The 27710-nt window shown below is 42.5% G+C and overlaps 1 protein-coding gene across 3 annotated transcripts; it reads left to right on the forward strand.

The window, feature by feature from the left end:
- Window positions 1-4623: 4623 nt before the first annotated feature.
- Window positions 4624-27579, forward strand: EHD3 (EH domain containing 3). 3 transcript variants are annotated; one of them, XR_014154414.1, is made up of 8 exons: window positions 4624-5482; window positions 13533-13709; window positions 17229-17326; window positions 20412-20456; window positions 21986-22398; window positions 23034-23198; window positions 24875-26784; window positions 26834-27579. XR_014154414.1 is itself a non-coding variant. In XM_081854185.1 (7 exons), the coding sequence occupies exons 1-7, from the start codon at window positions 5256-5258 to the stop codon at window positions 25400-25402; spliced, it is 1653 nt and encodes a 550-aa protein (XP_081710311.1). In that variant the 5' UTR covers window positions 4624-5255; the 3' UTR covers window positions 25403-27579. The 3 variants fall into 3 exon arrangements, 2 of the variants coding, with proteins under 2 accessions (XP_081710311.1, XP_081710312.1); XM_081854185.1 differs by having other exon boundaries at window positions 24875-27579; XM_081854186.1 differs by lacking the exon at window positions 20412-20456 and having other exon boundaries at window positions 4625-5482; window positions 24875-27579.
- Window positions 27580-27710: the final 131 nt, after the last annotated feature.

Raw genomic sequence — 27710 nt, forward strand, 5'->3', positions numbered from 1 at the left:
TGACCAATTCTATGAAGACTTACAAGACCTTATAGAAGTGACACCAAAGAAGGATGTTCTTCTCATTATAGGGGATTGGAATGCTAAAGTAGGGAGTCAAGAGATAAAAGGAACAACTGGCAAGTTTGGCCTTGGAGATCAAAACAAAGCAGGGCAAAGGCTAATAGAGTTCTGTCAAGAGAACAAGCTGGTCATCACAAACACGCTTTTCCAACAACACAAGAGACGACTCTACACATGGACATCACCAGATGGGCAGCATCGAAATCAGATTGATTATATTCTCTGCAGCCAAAGATGGAGAAGCTCTATACAGTCAGCAAAAACAAGACCTGGAGCTGACTGTGGCTCAGATCATCAGCTTCTTATAGCAAAATTCAAGCTTAAACTGAAGAAAGTAGGAAAAACCACTGGGCCGGTAAGATACAATCTAAGTCAAATCCCTTATGAATACACAGTGGAAGTGAGGAACAGGTTTAAGGATTTAGATTTGGTGGACAGAGTGCCTGAAGAACTATGGATGGAGGCTCGTAACATTATACAGGAGGCAGCAACGAAAACCATCCCAATGAAAAGGAAATGCAAGAAAGCAAAGTGGCTGTCCAGTGAGGCCTTACAAATAGCGGGGGAGAGAAGGCAAGCAAAATGCAAGGGAGATAGTGAAAGATACAGAAAATTGAATGCAGATTTCCAAAGAATAGCAAGGAGAGACAAGAAGACCTTCTTAAACAAGCAATGCAAAGAAATAGAGGAAAGCAATAGAATGGGAAGAACCAGAGATCTGTTCAAGAAAATTGGAGATATGAAAGGAACATTTCATACAAAGATTTCCATAATAAAGGACAAAAGTGGAAAGGACCTAACAGAAGCAGAAGACATCAAGAAGAGGTGGCAAGAATACACAGAGGAATTATACCAGAAAGAAATGGATGTCTCATATACCCCAGGTAGTGTGGTTGCTGACCTTGAGCCAGACATCCTGGAGAGTGAAGTCAAATGGGCCTTAGAAAGTACTGCAAATAACAAGGCCAGTGGAAGTGATGGTATTCCAGCTGAACTATTTAAAATTTTAAAAGATGATGCTGTTAAGGTGCTACACTCAATATGCCAGCAAGTTTGGAAAACTCAGCAGTGGCCAGAAGATTGGAGAAGATCAGTCTACATCCCAATCCCAAAGAAGGGCAGTGCCAAAGAATGCTCCAACTACCGCACAATTGCACTCATTTCGCACGCTAGCAAGGTTATGCTTAAAATTCTACAAGGAAGGCTCAAGCAGTATGTGGACTGAGAACTCCCAGAAGTGCAAGCTGGATTTAGAAGAGACAGAGGAACCAGAGACCAAATTGCAAACATGCGCTGGATTATGGAGAAAGCTAGAGAATTCCAGAAAGACATTGACTTCTGCTTCATTGACTATGCAAAAGCCTTTGACTGTGTCGACCATGGCAAACTATGACAAGTTCTTAAAGAAATGGGAGTGCCTGATCACCTCATCTGTCTCCTGAGAAATCTCTATGTGGGACAAGAAGCTACAGTTAGAACTGGATATGGAACAACTGATTGGTTCAAAATTGGGAAAGGAGTACGACAAGGCTGCATTTTGTCTCCCTGCTTATTTAACTTATATGCAGAATTCATCATGCGAAAGGCTGGGCTGGATGAATCCCTAGCCGGAATTAAGATTGCCGGAAGAAATATCAACAACCTCAGATATGCAGATGACACAACCTTGATAGCAGAAAGTGAGGAGGAATTAAAGAACCTTTTATTGAGGGTGAAAGAGGAGAGTGCAAAATATGGTCTGAAGCTCAACATCAAAAAAACGAAGATCATGGCCACTGGTCCCATCACCTCCTGGCAAATAGAAGGGGAAGAAACGGAGGCAGTGAGAGATTTTACTTTCTTGGGCTCCATGATCACTGCAGATGGTGACAGCAGCAACGAAATTAAAAGATGCCTGCTTCTTGGGAGAAGGGCAATGACAGGCCTAGACAGCATCTTGAGAAGTAGAGACATCACCTTGCCAACAAAGGTTTGTATAATTAAAGCTATGGTTTTCCCAGTAGTGATGTATGGAAGTGAGAACTGGACCATAAAGAAGGCTGATCGCCGAAGAATAGATGCTTTTGAACTATGGTGCTGGAGGAGACTCTTGAGAGTCCCATGGACTGCAAGAAGATCAAATCTCTCCATTCTGAAGGAAATCAACCCTGAGTGCTCACTGGAAGGACAGATTGTGAAGCTGAGGCTCCAGTACTTTGGCCACCTCATGAGAAGAGAAGACTCCCTGGAGAAGACCCTGATGTTGGGAAAGATGGAGGGCACAAGAAGGGGGCGACAGAGGACGAGATGGTTGGATAGTGTTTTCGAGGTTACCAGCATGAGTCTGACCAAACTGCGGGAGACAGTGGAGGACAGGAGTGCCTGGCGTTCTCTGGTCCATGGGGTCACGAAGAGTCGGACATGACTAAACGACTAAACAACAACAACAGTATCCAGGAAAATCCGGACATATTGTTGGCAGTGTTGTTTTTGGCAATTTTCAAAAACTTTAATTTTTTTTGTTCGTGATTTTGCTCAGAAAGCTCAACAACTTTGGGCAAAACTTTAAAAAGCGCAACAACTTTGCCCCCCAAAAAAGTTCATTGCGCCTTGGTCCAAATGCATAGGACCTTTGTGTCCAGATTAGGAAAAGCAACTTTGTGAATTATGGCAGCCCTACCATAAGGACATTCAGCTGCACCATAGAACTACTCCACCCTTTTATTTCCTTGCGTGCCTCCCCATGAACCCTAAATCTGTTCCAGGATTTCCTCTAACGCTCTGGGGCATTATGGGACATGCAGGAAGAAAAGAGAGCAAGGAAGTTCCGTTGTGCAGCTAAAAGTCCTTGTGCTAGCAGAATAATTTTTTACTAATATATATATTTTTTGTATGGAATTTGTTCTAATATACACCTTTTTTCCAAAGCAATTTTCCTTAAAGGAATGTGTTTTTGAACGTTATTTTCAATCGTATATGCATTAATTTGTACACTTCCTCCTGGCATGTGCATTATATATATATATATACACTACTTGGCAGGAGAAGCGCATTGCAGAATTCAGAAAAGGTAACTTTGCCTTTAAATGCGAATTGAATTAAGTTTCTTCCCTGACCTGGAATGAGGCCCAGCAGGGCCAACGGATAAAGTTTTGTGCGTAGAGCTGCAAAGGGTCAGAGCCTAAGCATTTGGACCAAGGCACAATGAAAATTAGTAACAGTCTGGGGCAAATACCTTGTCCTTGCACAATCCATTCTCCCACATATGTCACAAAAACAAAGCAAGGACTAAAACTGCATTACTCACGACAGTGATCCCAGCCACATGTACAGCACATGTCAATGAAATGCAGAATGCCACTAATAAATTAGGTTTAGAAAGCATTCTGGAAACATTACAGAAAATAGTTTTAAATGCTAGAAAACAATTCAACATTTTATACAGCAGACTGTTCCCCCAAAAAATCGCCGAATCCATGGCAGAGAACTCCAGATATTCAAAGAGGTCCCTGAACACTCTGTGGTTTCCAGGAACTGATATTACTGCCTCCAGCTGAATAATAATAATAATAATAATAATAATAATAATAATAATATAATAATAATAATAATAATATAATACAGTGCTTTTTTTCTAGAAAAAGAGGTGGCAGAATTCACTGTGAACGCCTCCCTTGTTCTCTTAGAATGGCAATGGTGCCCACCTGAGAGGTGCCAGAACTGAGTTCCAGCAAGTTCCAGTTTATAAAACAAGCAAACCCTGAATTTATATATTTACTTATGCCTCACCTTTTTTCCTGATAGGGACTCAAGGCAGCTTACAGATAAAAAAATAAGATAGCCAAAACATACAGGAAAACAATCATCAAAACAGTTAAAGATTGATAGGATTTTATCTATCTATAATCTATGAAAAAACATAACAGATAATTGCAAGAACAGCCAGGCACTAGCATTTTCATTAAAAGCAGGCAGTTCCCCAAAGCCTGTTGGAACAAAAAAGTATTCACCTGCCAGAAGAAAGACAACAAGGAGGGAGCCAGTCTAACTTCTCTAGGCAGGGAGTTCCAAAGTCTGGGAGCCACCACTAAAAAGGCCTTCCCCTTCTCCACAGAGCATAGTCATAATGGTTAGTAACCACTGATCCCTTAACCCCCATGATTTTGCATAATTCTCTTTTAAATCTATCCAAGTTGGTGGCTCTGTCTGGCTTCTGTGGGATCCACACTTCAGCTATGCGGAGCTATTTCCTCCTGACTCATAGCCATTGATGCCCTTTAATTCTCATTTGGTTTGAGAAATCCCTTTTAAAGGCCGCCAAGTCACACCTTGTGGCAGTGAGTCCCACAGGTTATGTGGTTGGTTTGTAAAGATGTCATGCCTTTGGCCTGCCTTGAACAGTTACGTATTTGGGGTGTACAGTATAATCACTAGAAGCGCCCTCAGACAGATTCTCTGCCTGCGGTATTTTCTTATGAGACTTCTAAAATCCTCGCTCAAATCCTCGTTCTGCCCTCTAGGTGGCGCAATGCATTCTCCAGCACCGTGCCTTTGGCTTTGCAGGCACCTCTGAGGAAGCTTTGGCTAGGCTGGCGTTGGGTGCAGCTGATTCCGCTACCCACTGCGGTGCTGCGTTCTATAGCTTTCTATCTCTACGGTGACTTTTTGCTGGCGGCTGAGCGACAAGTCTTTCCGGGAGAGCGGCCATAAAGCTATGAAAAATGCAGAGGTGGAGGTGACAAGTCTGCGCAACCGATGAGGGCCGCTGCCGTCGCTCTCCATTTCCAGCGGCGGGCTCCTCGCTCCCCGGTCGATTTCCATTTAAACAGCCAGCTGTTTTGCAAGAGAGGCTGCTGGCTGCTATTGCTGCTGGCTGGTCCTGCGGCAGAAGAATTTATTCTTTGCAGATTAGCTCATCAGCCCTCGCCCTTCAACTGGGAAGCCTGCAGAAAACTGGAGCTCAGAACTCAATTGATTTATCAAAGCATCCCCCTTTCTGAGCTTATTTTCAACAATCATAAAATTGCTCCTAGGCCAAGCAATGAAGTGATAAGGAGGAAAGAATACTGGCAATCGATTTAGCTTTGCACCTTGGAGATTTCCACTAGAGAGCTATCTATTTGATTTGATTTTTTTTTTTATGACCTTCTTCCATTTAATGCAGATCAGGCAGGACAGGAATAATTTGTAGCATTTCTTGCTAAATTACAAAAATGTTCAGCTGGCTGGGTAATGAAGACGGGCGAAGGAAGGACCCGGAGGTGTATCAGACTGTGAGTGGAGGTCTTAAAAAACTGTACAAAACCAAGCTTCTCCCTCTGGAAGAACACTACAAATTCCACGCCTTTCATTCACCTGCCTTGGAAGATGCGGACTTTGACAACAAGCCTATGATCCTTCTTGTTGGGCAGTATTCCACCGGGAAGACCACCTTCATAAGGTAAAATGTGGCAGCTCTTTACCTTCCAGGTGTACACTAGGGTGTATTGTTAGATAGAAGTGCATGCATGCATGAAATATCCCTAGGTTCATCTTTCAGGATAAATATTTAGCTGCTAATTGTGTTCTTTGTTTCTGGCTTGTGACTTTGAAGGTTATTATTCTTCCAGCTTGTGCTTTGAGCACACTCCAAAAACACTGGCTCAAAGGAAAATCTCACATGTCAGCTTCCAGGCAATGATTTGTTTGCAGGGAGGTTAGAGGGTGCTGGGTTCAAGTAATGGTTATCCCATGCTTTTCCTATGCCTTTCCCCATCACTTTCCTTATTGCAAACAGTCCAGGTTTTTTTTGGGGGGGGGGGAGCAGGTTTGCTGTGCAAGACCTGCCAATCAACTATCATTGCACTACCTGAATTTGCAGGTGTGTGACTGAATCTAGCCCGGAAATAGCAGCAGTCTGGAAGTCCCTCCAGCAGCTCTGTAAATAGTCTCCTGGTGAGATGTAGAAGACCTCTATGCAAACATGAATGAATTAATCCATGCAAGAATGAAAGGCTATTCAAATGATCATATCACCACTGGGAAACAAGTTGTGCTAATTCTGTTTTGGACAGAAACTCACTGTTGTACATTTGTTACCTTTTGCATATAACTGGGGGGAAAGGTTCGGAAAAGAGCAACACAGATGATCAAGGTGATGGAGGAAAAGGTTGCAGCATTTGGGACTTTTTAGTCTAGGGGAAAGGCGAGGAAGAGGTGAGATGATGGAATTTTTGTAAAATTATGCATAGCATGCAGAAAGTGGATGGAGACAGGTTTCCTCCCTCTCTTGTGACACTAGAATTTGTGAACATCCAATGAAACTGAATGTCTGAAGATAGATTCAGGACAGGTAAAAGAAAGTACTTATTCACGCAGTGCAGAGTTAAACTATGGAGCTTGCTCCTGCAGGAGGCAATGGTGGCCACCAACTTGGATGCTTTAAAAGAGGATTCAACAAATTCATGGAGGATTCATGACAGCCAGGCTCTGCCTCCACAATTGGAGGCAGCAGTGCTTCTGAATGCCAGCTGCTGGAAACCACAGGAGAGAAGAGGGCTCTTGTGCTCAGGTCCTGCTTGCAGATTTCCAACAGTCACCTGGCTGGTCACTGTGAGAACAGGATGCTGGACTAGATGGACCATTGGCCTGATCCAAACGGGCTCTTCTTTTGCTCTTCCATGTTATTACTCTAGACCTGCCCTTTTCTTCCTATTCTGTAGTGAGGTTGTGCTGTCTCTGGAGCTTAGTTAGCAGCAGACTTCCTTGTTATCAATGTAGCCTATTCTGATGTAAAACTGTTTTACCCAGGGAGTAAGTACCAAAATGGATTGTACATGGTTGATGTTTCATCACTGTCTTCTGCTTTTATACCAAACGGAATAGCAGACACGTAATGGTCTCCTTTAAAGTCCTTCAGAATGTTAAGCAGGGTTTTAGAGATGCGATTAAAAGATGCATGATATAAAATCATAGAAGTTTAGAGTTAGAAGGGACCCTGAGGATCATCTTCCTAGCCTAATCCCCTGCAGTAAACCAGCAACCTTTGCATGATCAGCCCCACGCTCTAACCAACTGAGCTATCCAGTCCCAGAATAAATTTGGACCTGGCAGATTAAAAACCTTTAGTGGCTATCCGTGATAGCATAATGCTTTAAGTTGCATCTAAAGACAATTGGCTGAAGAGCCTCAGTTTAGTCTTCAGTCTTCCTCCCTGACATCTTGAGCTATCTGCTTTAGATCAAGGCGAAGGGTCAAACGAAATGGTCAGCATCATGACCCGTGGATGAGGTTACAGAGGCATGGCCGGGAAAGCTGGTTTTTGGTATTCTTAGACGGGTTTGGGAACTGAAAATAAAAAAGAGGCCTGCTGTGCTTAAGGTCAATGGAGTATATCTGTCTGGTTCCAGGGGAATCCAACTGCGTTTTCTTTGCAGATCCAAGAGATGGTCTCTTTTGCCAGCTCTCCCTTAAAATCCTTCCTGCTGTGTACTCATTTTCTCACCCCAGGCTGTCTTCTCTGAGTTCCAAAGTGTGCAAACTGCCTGCTGGAGCTGAACTCTCCAGTTGCACCTTCCTTTGAAATTTAAGTGCATTTCTATCTGCTACTGAGCATGATCCAAACTGTAGTTGAACGCAGTTGCCTTTATATATTGTTTGCACTGGACAGAGAAGGCAAGAAGGGACAGTAGAGTCACAGTGCTCTGTATATTGTCATCCCTGCTTACTCGGCTAGAAGCGATTACCGAAGAGGAAGAGGAAGAGGAAGAGGAGGAGGAGGAGGAGGAGGAGGAGGAGGAGGAAGGGGGAAATAGCTTTAGCTTGAGTCCACTAACCTCATTCATAACAAATTTCCTTTTTATTTATTTAGCAAGATTTCTATACCACTTACATAAAAATTGTATTAACTATTCCTTTAAAAATATAGTGGTACCTCGGGTTAAGAAGTTAATTCGTTCCGGAGGTCCGTTCTTAACCTGAAACTGTTCTTAACCTGAAGCACCACTTTAGCTAATGGGGCCTCCCGCTGCCGCCATGCCGCCAGAGCACGATTTCTGTTCTCATCCTAAAGCAAAGTTCTTAACCTGAAGCACTATTTCTGGGTTAGCAGAGTCTGTAACCTGAAGGGTATGTAACCCAAGGTACCACTGTAACCATAAAGTAAACTTTTAAAATACTAGGTTGTAGCCAAAGAAAGTTATCCTATTAACATAAGGATTTCTGCCTGTGTGATTAGACTTCTTCTCCCTGCGTATTCCCTGAGTCTGTTCTGAGGGTTCCCCTAACTCTCCAGAACACTTTTTTTGGGGGGGAGGTACATGGGGAAGAGGAAATTTCCTATTGCTCAGGTGGAAATCCCTGCACTTATGAGCCAATTCTGCTGGATACAATCCTTCAGACATCATAAAATTATCCAAGTATAGATGAAATCAATAGGTTTTAAAAACAAATGCACCTAATGAAATTGCATGCCTGGGTAAGCTTGCTTAAGCAGAAAAGGGTTTTAGCAGACGTCAAAAGCAGTACAACCAAGGCACCTGCCTAATATCAATGCTATTAATAAAATAAACACAAACTGACTACTGCAGTGCTGGCTGCCCATGTGGGCTGTGTTAAAAAACCTTCTCCTTTTATTTGCAGCTTAACCACTCTTTCCACCTTGGAGGTGATATGCACTTCTTCCTTGCAGATTTTTAAGCAGAAATTGATGGCCATCTGTTGTGTATGATTTAGTTGAAACTCTTGCTCTACAATTCTATGGTTCAGTATCACCCACAAGTTTTGTTTTGTTTTCATTGTGCTATTCCTTTCACTGGGCATATCTACCCTAGAATTGCAGACTTGGAAAGTATTGCCCACCCCTCTGCAATACTAAAAATGGTATAAAACATAAAATAGCACAAAACCAATATGGCGGTCATGGTTTCATTCAAAGTATCCTGGGAATTGGAGTTTAGAGAACGTGCTGCAAGTGTGCTGTTAGAGATCTCTAGATACACACACACACACACACACACACCTGTCATTGAACTACAGGTCTCCAAAGAGAAGAAATGACCACAAAAACCAGCCCAGGTTCTGGCCTGTGAAGTATCTATAGCAATAAAAATTGTGAACAGAGCAGGCCAAATTAAACCAACATATTTACGCAGGGCTGTTCATAGTACTGCCTGGTCAGGTGTTAATGGGTGAGTTTCACTTGTTAAGACTGAAGGCTGTGGTCAAGGTTCTTGGATGGATGCAGGCATTGTGTGTTCTCAACCCTTGGCCCTCATGGCTGATAACATCTGGCAGGGAGGTAATTAATCTCTCAGAGAAGTGTCCCAGGCTGTGCTATTTTTCTTGATATTTTTCTCACCATGAACGCCTCCCTTGTTCTCTTAGAATGGGGATGGTGCCCACCTGAGAGGTGCCGGAACTGAGTTCTGGCAAGTTCCGACCGAAAAAAGCCCTGGTCCCAGGCCACCTGAAAGCTACGGCAGTGATACTACTCCTTAAGAAATCCTCTTTGGACCCAGAACTATAGGTTCTGCTTGTTCCCCTTCCTGAACATTGCCCTTGAGTGGGTTGATCAACTCCAGACAGCCTTGAACAAGATGGATATTTTAGGTCTATATCAACCAGTAGTACCAGGGTTCATGCTGGTTTTGACACAAAAACTGCCTTGGTTGCCCCATATGTATCACCTATGTCAGAAGATTCTCTACAATCTCTCAGCCTCATGATTCCATCAACCATGGTATCTTTCTGTGGAAACTGTCTGAATTGGGAGTAGAGGCCACCACTGCTGTGAGTCCACTCCTACCTGGATGGTTTCAGGATGTTGTGCTTTTGTGGGGGGGGAGGGATAATGGTTGGCCCCATGATGTCTTCAAAAAGGGAGTTCCACAGACTTCAGTTGTATTCCTTATGTTGTTTAATATCTACATGAAACCACTGAGTGGGGTCACCTGGAATTCTTGAGTGTGTTGCCACCAGTATGCTGATGACACACAACTCTACTTCTCTTCTCAGTCAGCCTAGCCTCAGTATGAACTGGATGAGAGCCAACAAACCCAAGCTCAATCTATATAAGCCTAGGGTGCTATTGGTGGGAAGTTAATGCTGAAGGTTCTGAGCTGTCTTCAAGAGCAGCCCCACCTAGAACATACTGCAATAGTTTAATCGGAAAAGTTGCCAAGGTGCTTCTGTTTCACTTGACCAGGCTGAATATAGAAGGCACCACTGCTCTTTAAGCAACACAGAGAAGAATATCAACTTGTCAGCATGTGATTCTTCCACCAGTAGTGAATGCATCATGCTTCAGTGATGTGTTGTTTGATGTCCTGGCACAGTCTGTTGCTCACAACAACTTCCTTGTCTCTCTTCTTCCTCACTCTGAATATAATAAAATCCTTGTACTGTTGAATTCTTGTTGCACCATTTCCTCGGCTCTCCTTGGGCAAATGTTGCTGGCTAGGTTTTGCTGCCATTTGACCTAACTGGCTCTCCATTTTTCTTCTGTACTTCATGCAACACCAGATTCTTCTGAAAAGTCCCAGTCACAGCCAGTCTAGATGTGATGCTGTTCACATCATTTCAGCCTTGCGTGTACCCCCCCCCCTTACAGACACACACTCCAGAGAGATTACGTGTGTGTGGACCCAGATTAGCACTGTGCAAGACAGGTGGGGGCTGTTATTTGCTATGGGGAGAAAGCACCCATTGCCGATTGAAAAAACAATCCTTTCTGCCCGTTGCAAATAGTAGGATGTGGGGTGGGGGAGATTATTCACACTGGGCATGCAGCAGAGGCAAAGGATTAAAGCCACACACCCTCCACACCACAGTCCTGATCCAGCTCTGCCCCACACCCTGCAAACTATAACTATACAAGACCAAACAACATCAACAACACCACGTCTAGATTGGACTGTGTTCTGTCTAATTTCACTGTGGGCTGATTCCCCCGCACAAAGTGTTAGGTTTATGTACATGCCACAAAGAAATGCTGTGCTGTCGTACTCATGATGTGCAGGGAAGACACAAATCTCCACACGCTTGGACATGCAGTGGACAAGAGGTAAGGAGAGCCATGCCTAGCCTTTCCTAGCCATGCCTAGCGCACGTCCACTCGGTGGCTCAGATATGCAGATTTCCTTCTGAGCTTGTGGTATTCACTGAACCGTGAGCATTGGTTTCTAAAGCAATAGCCATCGTTGCAGAAGTGGAATCAACTCTGATGCTCCCAGACAGTGTTGAATCTTCTCATAATTTAGTGCTTTTCCTTAATGAACAACTTGAAAAGAAGTTGTTACTAAGCGCAGCAGTGGCAACACCTCCTTCTGTTTCGTCAAGCCAGCATATTTCCTGGAGCACATCACCCCATTAATATTTTTATATATCCATCCATCACTGCCCACTATTTTTTTTAAAAAATGTAAATATAACAAAGAGGAAACAAAATGCAAACATTGCCAACTAACATCAACAATGCAAATATCCTAACCATCCTCATTTCATGATATTCAGCAGGATTCATTCACATAAACAGACCTTTGGAAACCCTGTGCAAGGACTTCTGTTTGTGAAATGGGGCTTTTCTCCCCTGCAATACCCCCCCCCCAAAAAAATGCTTGGGGGTGATCAGGAGAAGCACAGGGAAATAAGTCCACCTTGCAAACAGAATATTTGTAATGGTGTGATGCTGAATTCTACCTGTAGATTTTAGGCTGTATATGTCCACATAGGTTAAAGAAATTACTTATAATAAGCAATTTTTAAAAATTTCTTGGAAATTTGAGTCTACGTGCCTCACTGAATGTTATGTCTTCAGAGACGTGTTCCTTTCCCCCTTATTTGTGAAAACATTTGAATGAGGGGACAGTATCCTACAGCAGTGTTTCCCAACCTTGGGCCTCCAGCTGTTTTTGGACTACAACTCCCATCATCCCTAGCTAGCAAGACCAGTGGTCAGGGATGATGGGAATTGTAGTTCAAAAACAGCTGGAGGCCCAAGGTTGGGAAACACTGTCCTACAGTACTAATGATCTCAGGGACTCTGGATATCTGGAAAACTGGATAATTGGATGATGGGACTCTGTATTATTTAGCATCTCCCAAGAAATTAGACTAACATTGCCTGCTTTGAATGGCTGTATCAAACGTGCTGGGGGGAAATTGGCAAAAAAATAAGAGATGCTTTCAAATCCAAGGGCTCTTAAAGCATGAGGATGCCCTCCCAGTGGAGACCTGACCTTCTCGGTTGGTCTAGAAAGCAGACCACCAAATTCCCAGACCCATCTTCTGATTAATGCGAAGCATAAGTGGTTGGTGCTGGAAATAAGTGTTGATACTTCTCGAGTTGAGCAGTCCTTAAGATTTCCAAAGGCTCTTACTCCCTTACTCCCTGCTTCTTTTTTAATCCTCTTCCAGGGGACAAATAGCTCACAATAGAAAGCACTTCCAGGTAGCAGTCTGCTAACTTGCTAAAAACTGCTGAGGGTGGAGAAGATGGTTCTTTTAGGGAGGCTTGCTGTGATGCTGAACCTTTGCTGTTGAAGTGGCTCTGAGCCTTCCTTTCTCCAGAGGTTTGGCAGAGCCTGGATCTGACTGTCGCTTGCATGATCGTGTTCAGTTTGTCTCATGACTGGAGCCAGCAGACAGGCTGTCCACGCAGCTGCTGCCTGCCTCCATATATCACATGGTTGCTTGTGATGTATGAAGATTTCTTATATACGATAAGCCATTCCCCACCCTGCTCCTCTGAGTGTCTTCAGGAAGACACAGAAGTGAGTGATAGGGAAAGTGTTGTGTAATTGGTGGTTTATGGTTGCCCTTTGGCAGGAAATATACTGAAAGGCTTTTATTATTTTTGGAAGTTAACTCCCCTGACCCTTCAAACACAAGAGGCTTTGCAGATCCACAGCACTATTGCTCAGTTGGCAGAGCAGGAGCCTCTTATTCTCAAGGTTGTGGGTTCGAGCCCCACGCTGGGCAAAAGATTCCTGCATTGCAGAGGGTTGGACTACATGACCCTCGTGTCCCTTTATACTCTGTGAGTGTATGAACATCTGATAGATCTTGCCTCTCCCTTAGGTTCCCAGGGAGATCCCCAAGTCATACTTTTGGGTCTAGCACAGAGCAAGACGGGTCTGTGTCTCCAGCTTCCGGCATCAAAAACTGTCTCCCACACAGTCCCCCTTTGGCCTAATATTTTCCAACCAACCAGGTGAGATAGAAAAAGAAACTGGTCTTACTGGTTCCACAGCCCCTTCTATTAGATGCTAAGTTTCCCTTGATACAAAATCGCAGCCCTGGAAGGGACCCATGGATATCCTGCGGATTGACACACCTCCCCCCCAACCCTATAACAAAATGAAATAGTTTTAATATCACAAATCTGGTGCTGTCCAATAATTTTGAAGGAATCTAGCTCCACACCTGCAACCGCTAACAAGCCTCTGAGCATTCTATATCTCCATATCTAAGCTGAACCAATGACACACCCTGTGCTTCTTGTTTATTTCTAGGTACCTTCTTGAACAAGATTTCCCTGGGATGAGGATTGGGCCCGAACCTACAACTGACTCCTTCATTGCTGTGATGCAGGGCGATACGGAGGGCATCATTCCTGGAAATGCATTGGTAGTGGATCCCAAAAAGCCCTTCAGGAAACTTAATGCCTTTGGCAATGCCTTCTTGAACAGGTTAGTATGATATCAAGATGCTTTGCAATGCTACTGCCATGACAGAAAGATATTGGGCTTGAATTGGATCAAATTTGGGTGTTGTGGATAAAAAAACTGTACCCGGGGACCCCAGTCTCTGAAGTAACCTGTAATCTATCTACTTCTAAGTATACTTCAGAAGTCCTCTTCCAAATTTCTTGCTGGATTTTGTACCTAACCCTGTCTTCAGTGTGGAGCCAATATAGCAGAAGTTTTCCACTAGTCAGTTGTTTGATTTTCAAAGTTTATATAGCAGTCTGCTCTTGCTGCAGCTTACTGTTCATTTGCCTCTGAGCTTGTATGCATTATTAAATACGGCAGCAACCCAAAACCAAAACAAAACAGCATTGATGTCACTGTGTGCGCTATTGGTAAAATGCCGCACAAGTCTCATAATGCAATTGCTGCATTAGAATTGCTAGCTTGCTGTGTTTTTGTCAATGAACATTGAAATGGGAGCAGGAAAAGAAAAAACAGAGAGGGGGCTGAAAGCTGTGACAAACTGTGTGCTTTGGTTCTGGAGATTAATTTAAAACTCTTCGTAGTTAAAGAATTCTGAAGGGGTGAGACACAGGCCAAAGTGAATGAGAGAAACGACAATAACAGAGTGGGGGAATTCTTATTGTCACTTTTCCATGTATAAGATGCCCCCATGAATAAGACGCTCCCTATTTTGGGGGGATTCAGATTTTAAAAAATGGGCGGGGGGGAATTACCCAGGGTTGTTGAGTTTTCTTTAGGGGGGTTGCCAAAAAATTGCACACCCCGCACGTGACACAAATTTCACCTATTGTCTCCTCGCCGGCAGAAGCTGCTAATCGTCCGCCCAGTTGCCACAGCGTCAGCCAATCAGTGCCAACCATTGACGCAGCAACCAATTACATGCCCAATAGCCGCTGACAGCCATGGCAGCAACCAATCAAACGTGGTATTCTGCAAAGTTTCTGCCACTCACCCAGTTCGTCCTGCTCTTTGCTGGGGAAATGGGTTAAACTGTACAATGTGAGTCATGACTTGAATACTCTAGAGATATGCATTACTCTAGTGCTTTAGGAAGAAGGAAGAACCTTTGGCAGACAGTGGATTCTGGATGATTTAACGAGTTCCCTCCCCCTCCCACCCAGTTCTTTAAGATGTGTGGTATGCGGAACAAGCAGCCAGATTAGAAATGGCTAAAATGTTTTTCCTGTTCCCTAGAAATCTATGCGCGTTGTTCTTGAAAGTTCATGTTCCTTCTTGCCTGACAGAGCGGAACCGAATGGAAGAACAAAAGCCTTTGGATGCAGGCAGCAGCTGTAGCTGTAACTGGTGCTATGCTGTTTTTATTGTAATTATTTATATGGTTTGTAATAGATCATACACACAAACACACACACACATATATAGTTTTAATTCTATCAATGCTTACTTGTTTTCTAATGATTGTTTCTCCCCCTCCCCCCCGCAAAGTTTCTAGCAGTTCTTATTTTTGGCCTTAGTCTCATCATGGGTACAAATAAATATATCATAATCATAATAATAACTCGCCCTCCTCCTATCTCACCAGAGATTGTGGGACTCACACCTCTCTTTCATCCATAATCACTGAGCACACTGACTGGGGCTGCTGAGAGTTGTAGTCCAATAGCAGCTGGAGGGCACCCAGTTGAGGATGGCAACTGGCAACATGCTCCTTCAGACATTCATGGCCACTCTTTCCTTTCCCCATGACTCAGCCGCTCTCACATCTGTTCTACCTTCTGAATGTACAGTAGCCTCCGTTGGTTCCTATTTCTGTTCACCCAGTTGTGCAGATGATTGAAGTAAGCCCACTGCAGATCAAAGGATAAGAAGAGAAGAAGACGAGTTTGGATTTGATATCCCATTTTATCACTACCCAAAGGAGTCTCAAAGCAGCTAACATTCTCCTTTCCCTTCCTCCCCCACAACAAACACTCTGTGAGGTGAGTGGGGCTGAGAGACTTCAGAGAAGTGTGTCTAGCCCAAGATCACCCAGCAGCTGCATGTGGAGGAACGGAGACGCGAACCCGGTTCCCCAGATTACGGGTCTACTTCTCTTAACCACTACACAACACTCTTAACCACTACACCACACTGATAAAAGGTAAAGGTAAAGGACCCCTGGATGGTTAAGTCCAGTCAAAGGTGACTATTGAGGTTGCGGCGCTCATCTCACTTCAGGCCGAGGGAGCAGGCATTTGTCCACAGACAGCTTTCCGGGTCATGTGGCCAGCATGAATAAACCGCTACTGGTGCACGGAGGACCATGATGGAAACCAGAGTGCACGGAAATGCCATTTACCTTCCCACCACAGCGGTACCGATCTATCTACTTGCACTGGCATGCTTTTGAACTGCTAGGTTGGCAAGAGCTGGGACAGAGCAATGGGAGCTCAACTCCGTCACGGGGATTGGCAAGCCCAAGACACTCAATGGTTTAGACCACAGTGCCACCCATGTCCCTCGATCAAGGGATAGTGTTATGCTTCAGTGTTGAAATTTTAGTACTATTCTTCTGCTGATTCGTCAGTAATGAATAGATTGGGGTGGTGCATATAATTGTGATAAAATGAAGGTAGGCGATGAACAGGACTGCATGCCACTTGATGTGGGAAGATGGATTTTGAAAGAAGATGTTTTGTTTGTTCATGCAAAGAGATTTATGTTTAATATGATTCAAATAGCTAGAGTGGAGAACTTGAATACCTCACCAAGGATTGTGCCAGAAATACACATATGTGCTTGAAACACAATGTAAATTATACTAGTCACTCCTACTATTTATATCTTTTAATGTAGCAGTATGTGCATATGAGGCTTCATATCCCAAACACTTACCAAATTCTTCTTCCAGAAATCCTACCTTTTTTCTTCTAGCTCTGTTTTTTTTCCAATCATCATACTAAATTTTAAAATCTTGTTATATTTTCATATTGTGGTGACCTGCTAAAGAATCTTCATTATCTTTTTCTCTGCACCATTAAATAACGAGGAACTCGTGCTTAGCATTCTATAATTTGGGTGGCATGGACTGATCTCTTTTTCTGACTGTCAGCTTTGGCAGCTCCTGCCTGGATGTAGGGGCCTAGACCAGTGGCCCCTCTTCTGCCCTTGTATTTGCACATAAATCTGAAGACTGACACACAACATTTTGCATGAATAAGCATTCTATTCCTGCTGAAGACGTTTCATACTTCAAAAATGTAGGGTTGTGAATAAAGAGCTGATCCCCAATCAGCAAGCGCTTGGTTTTGTCTGGATTTTGACAGGCATCTTATATAAAATGTCCAGCTTCCAAAATATATTTGGCAGGTAGACACTCGTTTTTTATTTATTTATGTGTGTGTTTATATGCCATGAAATGCCAGAGTAGGCATCTAAGCAGTCATCGTTAAGATTCACATTGCTAAAATCCGTTTTCTTCCCCACTCCGCCCAATTATTGTACTTGCTGTAATGTTTTATTGTGTTTTTCCCCTCCCTTCACCTCTCTCTGTAGATTTATGTGTGCTCAGCTGCCAAATCCTGTATTGGAGAGTATCAGTATTATTGATACACCAGGAATCCTTTCAGGGGAGAAACAAAGAATAAGCCGAGGTAAGGTAAAGGTGCAGCTTCTTATTTTGGAGGGGGCAGATTTACATAGGTGCAGTTCTTTTGGTTTCAGCTTATGACTTGTTTCAAAATGCACAAGTCAAGATGGCGGCCTTACAATACTGTTCATTTGATCACTGATGTGGAATGTTCTAGAAAGCTTTAAAACAGATCTCAGAGGGGAAATCGGGACAGACTTTCTGCATCTCCTAGGTAAAATTTACTGCACCACTGCAGCAGAAGGGAATAGCTCATGTTTTGAATGCTTTCCACAATATGAAAAATCCTCAATACAGAGAAAAGTCATGCACTGTTGAGGGGAAAGAGTCTTAACCTCACTCGGGGTAGACAATGTGGTGCTCTTAGATGTTGCTGGACTACAACTCCCATCATCCTTGACCACTGGCCAAGCTAGATGGGGATGATGGGAGTTGTAGTCCAATAACACCTGGAACCTTATACTTCATTTCTGTATGTAGGCATGTTTTTCAAAATGGGAGATCATTCAAACTTGGGATGCTTCCCCCTCAGCCCCAGTCGTCTGGAACCTGCACCAATTAACTTCAATGAATGTGTCCATTGTATGTTACAAGCTTAAAATAAGTGTGTGTAATTATTATGTTGTTTGATTTACATCATTTTCTTCTTTCAGTTCTCCTGAGTTTGTTTGCCATGTTAAAAAAATAACCAGAAATAAAATATTTTCTATAAATTTCTTTTTTTTTCCATATAATTTTTATTATTAAACATAAAACAAGACAAACGACAACAACAACGAAAAATAATATATATATATACAATAGTTTCACATCATTTTCCTCACTGCTTTTTCTTTCATACTTCCCTCAGCTGTCCCGTAAATCATCCGTATTCGTCACTTTCATTACGCATTCCTCAAACTTGTATTGACATTATTTATCTTTTTTCCTCCTATTCCCTTTAATCAATACTTATTACTTTTTTACAGTGCTTCTTTGAATCCCTTAAGCGTCATCTTTCCTTTACTTAAACATTCCAGATACTCTACAAATTTCTCCCAGTCCCCGATGAATTTTTGGTCTCTTAAGTATCTAATCTTTCCTGTCAATTTATCTAACTCTGCGTATTCTAACAATTTTATTCTCCAATCCTCTATGGTCGGTATTTCCTGCTGTCTCCATCTCTGGGCCAATACCACTCTTGCGGCTGTGATTGCATATCTAAAGAATTTGCAGTCTTCCTTTTTTATTTCCTTTCCTATTAATCCTAATAAAAAGACTTCTGGCTCCTTTCTGAACGTATACTTTAAGATCTTCTTTAACTCATTGTATATTTTCTCCCAGAAGTCTTTCACCTTCCCACAGCCCCACCACATGTGATAGAAAGTGCCCTCCTTATCCTTACACTTCCAGCATCTATTGCATGTCTTATACATCTTCGCCAATTTCACCGGTGTCATATACCATCTATAGAACATCTTCATCGTATTCTCTTTTAACGTCATACATGCAGTGAATTTTAAGCCCTCCTTCCATAATTTTTCCCATTCCTCAAATTGTATATTGTGGCCCACATCCTTTGCCCAACTAATCATTACCGACTTAACTTCTTCATCTACCAGATTCCAATCCAATAACAGTTTATACATTTTTGATAAATTTTTCGTATCATTACCTATAATCTCGCTTTGAAATAACGATTCCTTATCCATGAAACCTCGTTCTTTACTGTCTTTCTTAAACACCTCGTTCATTTGGAAATAGTGCATCCAGTCATAAACATATTCCTTCACCTGCTCATACGGTTTTATTTTCCACTTTTCCCCTTCTTTATATAACAGTTGGTCATATGTTATCCATTTACTTCCCATATTTAATCTCTTTATACTCTTTGCTTCTAAAGGTGAAAACCAGCGTGGTGTTCTAGGTTCTAATAGATTTTTATATCTATCCCAAACCTCAATTAGGGGACCTCGGAATATGTGGTTCTCAAAGCCCTTATGGACTCTCTTTTTTTCATGCCATAAATAGGCATGCCACCCAAATCTGTTGTTGAATCCCTCCAAATCCAACAGTTCGTTATTCTTCAATTTGATCCACTCTTTCGTCCAGCAAAGACATGAAGCCTCGTAATACAGTTTCAGATCTGGCAGGGCAAAACCTCCTCTTTCTTTTGAATCTGTTAGCAATTTAAATTTGATTCTCGGTTTTTTGCCCTGCCAGATGTATTTTGAGATCACTCTTCGCCACTCCTTAAAGATCTTACTTCCCTTAATTATGGGGATAGTCTGAAATAGGAACAGTATCTTTGGGAGCACGTTCATTTTGATTGTAGAGATCCTTCCCCAAAATGACAACTTCAATTTTCCCCACACCTCCAAGTCCTTTTTGATTCCCTTCCAAGCTGGTTCATAGTTGTTTTTATATAAATCTATATTTTTGGGAGTTATCCAAATACCCAGATATTTTACCTTTTTGACCACCTCTATTTGGGTTAATTGTTGCATTGCTTCTGTTTGGTCTTGATCCATATTTTTTACTATTATTTTTGTTTTTTTCTTGTTGAGTTTAAAGCCTGCCAAATTTCCAAACTGTTCCATTTCCTCCAAAACTGCTTTTGTCATACTTATTGGTTCCTCAATCATTATAACCAAGTCATCTGCGAATGCTTTGGTCTTATACTCGTTCTGGCCGATTGTCACTCCCTTTATAACCTTATTTTGTCTGATCGAATTCAAAAGAACCTCTAATACCGTTATGAAAAGTAACGGCGAGAGAGGGCATCCCTGCCTCGTTCCCTTTTGTATCCTTATTCCTTCTGTAACCACATTATTTATAATCAGTTTAGAAAAATATTTTCTATAAATTTCTGCACAAATATTTCCTCAGCTAGAAATCAGCTTTTATCAGGATTTGATTACTCTTGTGGTCCCTTCCAACTCTACAGATCTATGAGCTATGAGGAAATAGCTGTTGTCCTTTTGGGACACCAGGCCTGTTTACTTAGGCCATTGTTCCTTCAAGCATCCTCTAGATGGGCTGTTTGTTATCCAGATTTCCATTGTCCAGGTTTCTTCATTTAACAAGTGTCTGATTTCATTTTCCTCCAGCCAAAGAAATGGGTTATAGCAGTCTGCACAGATGCCCATATGGAGGTATTTACATCAGAGCAGCCACCTGCTTTCTATAGCCTTGGCTATTTTGTTCATAAAGCTAAATGCTTTGAAAAGAGCAATGAGCTATTCAGGCATGTAGCAAACTAATCCTCACCATATGCACTGCATTGGGGTCTTTTAAACAGGGTTGCCGTTACTAAATATTTGGGATTGTGGGTTTGGCTTCAGTCTATTCAAAGAAAACGTAGGATTGATCTAGAAGGTAAAATCGCCAAATGGTCCAGGCCTAAATAAAATGGTTGAATTCTTCAACTTCATTGGCCCCACAACACCCTGTGATTGTTTAATAGCAATTCAAGGATGCTTAATTACACATTTAGATTGCTCTTGAGAATTTTGGCCTGCCGAGATAGTTTCCTTAATGGGATCTGAAAACTTGATTGTGTGTTAAATGAAAGCAGAGCCTTTAGTCACAAGACTTGGTTGAAGTAGAGAGCCAGCGTGACTTAGTGGATAGAGTATTGGACTAGAACCTGGGAGACCAGAGTTCAAATCCCTACACAGCCTTGAAGCTCACTGGGTGACCTTGGGGCCAGTCACCGTCTCTTAGTTTAACTTAGCTCACAGGATTGTTGTGAGGATTAAAGGGGGGGGGCATGTATTGCCACCTTGAGCTCCTTTCAGGAAAGGTGGGATATAAATTTAATGATGAAATCAAATAAAGACTTTTCACCAAATTTGGAGTCATCAGCTTCCGATATTCAGTGGCTTACATGACAGAGGCAATGCCAGCATGTGCAGATTAAGGCTTCCTGGTATGTTCACAGGAAGTGAGGGGAAATGGTCAGGCCTTCTGGCCTAGTGTAACCTAGGCAACTGTTGCCACACCTGTGCCACACTCCTAGATAAAGCCATAATTTTAATAGCAGCAACTCACTTGCAGCTTCTTACTACCACAGCACTGGAGAGCTTGTTTCTAACTGCTAATTTAAAACGTGATGCTAGGACCTTTAAAATGTAGCTTTGGGCTATAGTCACATCCACAGTATATGTTTAAAGCATGTAGCTTCCCCCCAAAGAATTCTGGGAACAATAGTTTGTTAAGGGGACTTAAAGAAGAGAAATTATCCCGTTCAGCCTAGCTGCCAAAATAGAAGTGAAGAGCCTCTGGTCTTGGCTAAGACCCTGGGATAGCTCAGCCAGTAGAGCATGAGACTCTTAATCTCAGGGTTATGAGTTTGAGCCCCATGTTAGGCAAAAGATTGCTGCATTGCACAGAGTTGGACTAGATGACCCCCAACTCTACAATTCTATGATCTAAGTAAAGTGATGGACCAGTTAGAGCCCACCATTTGCCTATCTTTCCCCAGGTGTTGGAATAACTATGATTCTAGCTGTAAAAGATGTTACCAGATCTGCACCACCTTGCAAGATTATATTAAATAACTGAAGGTGGCCCCCAGAGAGCTGCTCAGAAAGGAATGTGGCCCTCAGACTGCAGAAGGTTCCCCACCTCTGCCATACGGCCTTGTCTCTGTTCTTATGGGGATGTCTTCTTTCCCCAAAAGGTTATGACTTTGCTGCTGTCCTTGAGTGGTTTGCCGAGCGGGTGGACCGCATCATTCTCCTCTTCGACGCCCACAAGCTAGACATCTCGGACGAGTTCTCGGAAGTCATCAAAGCCCTGAAGAACCATGAAGATAAAATGAGGGTTGTGCTCAACAAAGCAGACCAGATCGAGACCCAGCAGCTTATGAGGGTTTATGGCGCTCTCATGTGGTCTCTGGGGAAGATTGTCAACACGCCTGAGGTAGTGAGAGTCTATATCGGTTCCTTCTGGTCACACCAGTTGCTCATCCCAGATAACCGCAAGCTTTTTGAGGCAGAGGAGCAAGACCTCTTCAAAGATATCCAAAGTTTGCCCCGCAATGCTGCTCTTCGGAAACTGAATGATCTCATTAAACGGGCACGGCTAGCCAAGGTGAGTCTCTCCAAGTGGATCTGCCCAGGTTTTACTTTTTGATTTTTTTAATTATTATTATTTTAAAACATCTTTACTGAAAGTTCAAAAAGTACATAACTATATGTGCACCAGACATGGTGAGATGCAAACGAAAAAGAGAAATAGAAATAGAACCCATCCAGAAGGGAAAACAAGGGGGGGGGGATCCAAAACTGTATATTTTACAAGGTGGTTATTGTACTTCACCAGATCTTAACCTATTACAGTATTGTAAGAATGGATTCCAAATATCACTGAATTTGTCCATGGCAAGTCTGTGTTTATATGCGAGTTGTTCATATGTTGCGAGTTTATATGTCTTCAATCCAATTGTAGAAGGGAGCCACATTTTTATTTTTTCCAATTCATCAGTATGAATTGCTGTGGTACAGAGAGCCCACTCATATTGTCCTTTTGTAAGGTTCCATGTGCTGGGTATATAATTCAAGAGATATTTTGCTGTGAGATGCTGTAGGAAAGGAGAAGGAAGGGAGAAGAAAATGAGAATGAAGCACAGATGATCCATTGGAAGGGTACATTATGTTAGCTGTGTTCTGGTGATCCCATTGTTGCAAACACATAAAATATGTACCCACCCTTTGAAATGCCCTTAGGTTCATGCGTACATCATTAGCTCACTTAAGAAGGAAATGCCATCGATGTTTGGCAAAGACAATAAGAAGAAAGAACTCGTGAACAATTTGAGGGAGATCTATGGACAAATCGTTCAGGAACATCAGATTTCACCAGGAGACTTTCCTAATCTGAAGAAGATGCAGGTAAGGGCCAGAAGCAATAGAATCCAAAAACCATGGCAGAATCTGCTCCATTTCAATTGCGCAGAATAAGTTTGGAGCAAAGATGAACACTGCTGCTGCGTCTGTTGCAGAAGCATACCTAGGGTCCCTTGCACCCTTGGAAAGGAGCTGTATTGGCACATGTGTACACACACACACACACACACACACACACACACACACACACACCCCAAGAAATCACCTTTGAGCCACAGTGCAAGAAGGGCTGGAAGCTACTTTCATGTTTGATCTTGCCACGATCGCAGTGGCGCATCGCCACACAGAGATGTGTCATACACTCCGTAGTTTGATAGGTAATTTTGGTGTGCCCCCAGCGGAGGCTGGTTTCACCAACCTCTGCTCTGTTGGGACATTTTGGTTCAAAAGGAATGTTTTAACCTGAAAGACAACCTAGTTTTTCATTTAGAATATTATTGTGAAGGGGAAGAGCCACTGTGCTTCTAAAATCCAGAATGACAGACATCTTAGTCTGTCGTAGTCAAAACGTAACTGTCCCATGGCACCCAAAAGACAGCGCACACAATGCAGGATAAGCTTTCGCTGGCCAAATCTCACTTTGTCAAATGCATGAGGTGGTCTTCTAAGTAGGCAGATTTATATAGTGTGAGGCTAACAATAGCAATAGGCTTGGTTTAGTTTATTACTTTTCCTCCACTTTCTCACAAAGTTATTCACAGTGGCTTACAGAATAGACGATTGCAAACATTGAAGCAATATAAAAATAGAAATGAGCACAGATCTATAAATAGCGATCAGCAAACAAAATTGAAAGGATCACGACGTTAGAATCAAAAGCTGTAAAAAGCCAAGGTCAGTAGCATTTTAAAACACACACCATACGGCTGACTGAAATATGAAAGTATTCAATAAGCAGCTGATAGCAAATGAAGAGGGGATCTGCCTGGATTGTTGTAGCCACTCCTCTTATGTTTTTTTTTTTTTTCAAAAACAAACACATATAATTTCACAATCTTATTTTCATATACCTTCTTTCCTCCGACTTCCCCATACCTCCCTTTCGCTGCATCCTTATTTTACAATTTTTTTTTAGCAACCCTTTAATCCATTAATCCCTTTAGTTCCCTTTCATTAAGTTTTCTTTAATTTTTTAGTTACAGCTGTAATTCTCTGTTTCTTACCCCTTGACATCTTAACACTCCTCAATTTTACAACAGTTTTTAAGATACATTTTAAATTTCTTCCAGTCTTCTTCCACTGTCTCTTTCCCCTGGTCGCGGATTCTGCCGGTCATCTCTGCCAGTCCCATAAAGTCAATCACCTTTGTCTGCCATTCTTCCAGAGTAGGTAGTTCTTGCATCTTCCAATACTTTGCCAGTAGAATTCTTGCTGCTGTAGTAGCATACATAAAAAAGGTCCTATCCTTTTTTGACACCAATTGGCCAACCATACCAAGGAGAAAAGCCTCAGGTTTCTTAGGGAAGGTCCACTTAAGGACTTTCTTAATTTCATTATAGATCATTTCCCAAAAGGCTTTAACCCTCGGGCAGGTCCACCAAAGGTGATAAAAAGTGCCTTCAGTCTCATTGCATTTCCAAGCCACTCCTCTTATATTGAATGGTACACTGAACAATAAAACAGTCCTCACCCGCCACTTCTGTTTGTGACGTTCTTTTCAGGAACAGCTGCAAGCTCAGGATTTCAGCAAGTTCCAGCCCCTAAAGACCAAGTTGCTGGATGCAGTAGAGGATATGCTGACCAATGACATCGCACAGCTCATGGTCCTGGTGCGTCAGGAGGAGTCACGGAGGCCTACTCAGATGGTGAAAGGGGGAGCCTTTGAAGGCACCCTCCACGGCCCATTTGGACATGGCTATGGGGAAGGGGCAGGAGAAGGAATTGATGACGCGGATTGGGTGGTGGCCAAAGATAAGCCCCTGTACGACGAGATCTTCTACACGCTGTCACCCGTTGATGGGAAAATAACGGGGGCCAATGCCAAAAGGGAGATGGTGAAGTCCAAGCTGCCTAACTCAGTGCTGGGCAAGATATGGAAACTCTCTGATATCGATGAGGATGGGATGCTGGACGATGAGGAATTTGCTTTGGCGAATCATCTTATAAAAGTGAAGCTGGAAGGTCATGAGCTTCCTGGGAATCTCCCATCCCATCTCATCCCCCCATCTAAGAGGAAACTAGCTGGGTGAGAAGCCAGCAGAAAGAAAATGGGGAACAGGGAAAGGAAGGGAAGGGAAGGGAATGTACCAAAGTTGTGCCTGCAGTGATGCTAGGCCACCTTTTGGCTTAGAACTGTTTTCAGATGTGAAGAGGAAACTGTTGTGAAGCAAAGCCCCAGTACTTTCTCATGATGAGATGCAACTAGCTCTGTCCTGGTGTCTTCCAGGCTTCCATGTATTTGTTGATAAGAACTGATACAGATTGAAGGTGCAAAGCTGGCTGGGATCTGGAGAGCTTTTTTGATAGTTTCTGTCACTGTCCAGTCAAGCAATGTCTGAAATTCCTGTTGCATATATCCCTGATGCTTTAGAAAAACATTCTAATCCCTGATAGACCCCAAAACTCTGGATGGGAGTTGTGCTTAAAACTTACATAGATCTTAAGTATTTTTGTGAAATAGTCTTTACTTTCTGTTCAGCCTTCCTGTCTGTTGTGCCTTTTTAAAAAAAAAATTATTGAGTACAGGAAGCCTACAATTTACAAGGGGGTTTCTTTCTGGAAAGCCAAAAGCATGTATAGTCAAGAGACAGTGGGTTCAATGGCAAGTGGAATTGCCAAAGTCTCCCCTCCAGATACCTGCCCCCTTTCTATGCCCTTTTTAATTTTTTGTTTTGTTTTGCCAGCCACTTAAAGCTGAATGTGCACAGGTTAAATGCATGTATGTTGCAGGCTTACTGTACACATTTGTCTGCAGAATATCTCTGGAGAACCAGCCCACAGGAAAATCACCTGCATTTTCTTATAGGTTCTTGGTGAGAAACTTGCATTGAAAATGCCACATCTTTCCATTGCTTTGGAAATGCTGGGTTCGAACCAAGAGCCTTAAATCCTTTTCTAGTTAATGGGGTGTCAGTTTGTAAGTTTGTGCCACTGTACTTCTGTGACTTTAGCCTGAGAACAGTGGTGCAGCTGGGAGAATGGGGTAGAAAGAGTGAGAGCTTAGGAGTTCAAGGGAGTCCCTTGCAAGGAAATGATGGCAAGATCAGGGGCAGGGGATCAAGGTTTTTGACAAGGAGAGCAACTCATCCTGGGATTTCGTATCCCTAAACGGGACAGTGCATTTCACATCTCTTTGAATTATGGTCAAGCATGGTTTTGGACTAATATAATTTAGTGTGTTTACATTCCATCACAGATATTGATGTTACAACAGAAATGGCAAATCTCTACTCTTTCATTGTCTGTTCAGCCCATGTAAGACATCTGTCCCCAGAACACCCATTTGCATATCAGTCAGAGGATGGTGATCTTGCTGTTGCTTGTGGGCTTCCCATAGGTATCTGGTTGGCCACTGTACTGAATGCTGCATTTCATAGAGCTTTCATCTGACCCAGCAGGCCTCTTCTGTTCTGTCCTCTTCCCACCTGCAACCTTCATCTTTGACTTAACCCTAGGATAAGTATTCTGAACCTTGTCCAGACAGAATAGCCAAGGTATTTTCTGCTGCTCTTTCTCAGCCTAATTTCAAATCAATCCTTTTTCTCCACCCCATTATTTAGTTGGTATCTGGGTAGAGGTTCGAGTCTATGTGGGTTTTGTTGATGCTGAGAAGGTGGATGAAGACAGAACAAAATAACTTATTTTATACCTGCACTAATATTCTATAGACAAACAAGATTCTCTTCAAAGCTCCTGCTTTGTGTGCCTCCCCAAGTGAGATGAGATGGGGGCTACTAAGCAGAGGACCCTCTTGCTGGTGCCTTCTCTATGGTCTTTCCATTGTCAAGTGAAACTTATTCATCCGGGACTTTAAACAACTAGCTTTTTAAAGCAACTAAAACCTGGGCTTTGATTTTGCGGCCTGTGTTTTTATTTTATCCAGCTGTTTGTTGAATGGTTGCATTTCTCTCTGATAAAAATGAAAGTTATTTGCTGCATTTTATTGTTTTCATTGATTGCATTGTATGTCAATATTGTATTTTAGGCTTTGTCCTGTAAGCCACCCAGGGGAGATGTGTTGATAGTTGGCTATATAACTATAATAAAATTAACAATAAATATTCAGTGTGTAAAAACAACCTTATTGCAATGCATTTATCACGACTTACGTTTATGCATTCATCCTGTTCACAGTCTTATTCTCCACTATGGTGAGATGTACTCTGTATTTAAATTGAGAAATAAATTTGTATCTGTGCCCTATAAATTAGCAGTTGCAGTTTTTATACAGATCTGTGTACTCTTTTTCGGCAGTGCCTAAGTGGTAGCTCTAAAGTGTGAACTGGATTAATTTGGCGCAATCTTTTGTGCCCCATTCCCCACTGTGTTGCATGCTAC

The sequence above is a fragment of the Podarcis erhardii genome (genome assembly GCF_964252035.2).
Source record: "Podarcis erhardii genome assembly, chromosome: 3".
In the NCBI taxonomy this organism is placed as follows: Eukaryota; Metazoa; Chordata; class Lepidosauria; order Squamata; family Lacertidae; genus Podarcis; species Podarcis erhardii.

Excerpts from the sequence above, each read along its gene's own strand:
- EHD3 (XM_081854185.1), top strand. The coding sequence starts at position 5,256 with ATGTTCAGCTGGCTGGGTAATGAAGACGGGCGAAGGAAGGACCCGGAG. Across the intron at positions 20,457-21,985 it reads GCACAGATGCCCATATGGAG|GTTATGACTTTGCTGCTGTC; the intron begins GTATTTACATCA and ends TTTCCCCAAAAG. Across the intron at positions 23,199-24,874 it reads CTAATCTGAAGAAGATGCAG|GAACAGCTGCAAGCTCAGGA; the intron begins GTAAGGGCCAGA and ends CGTTCTTTTCAG.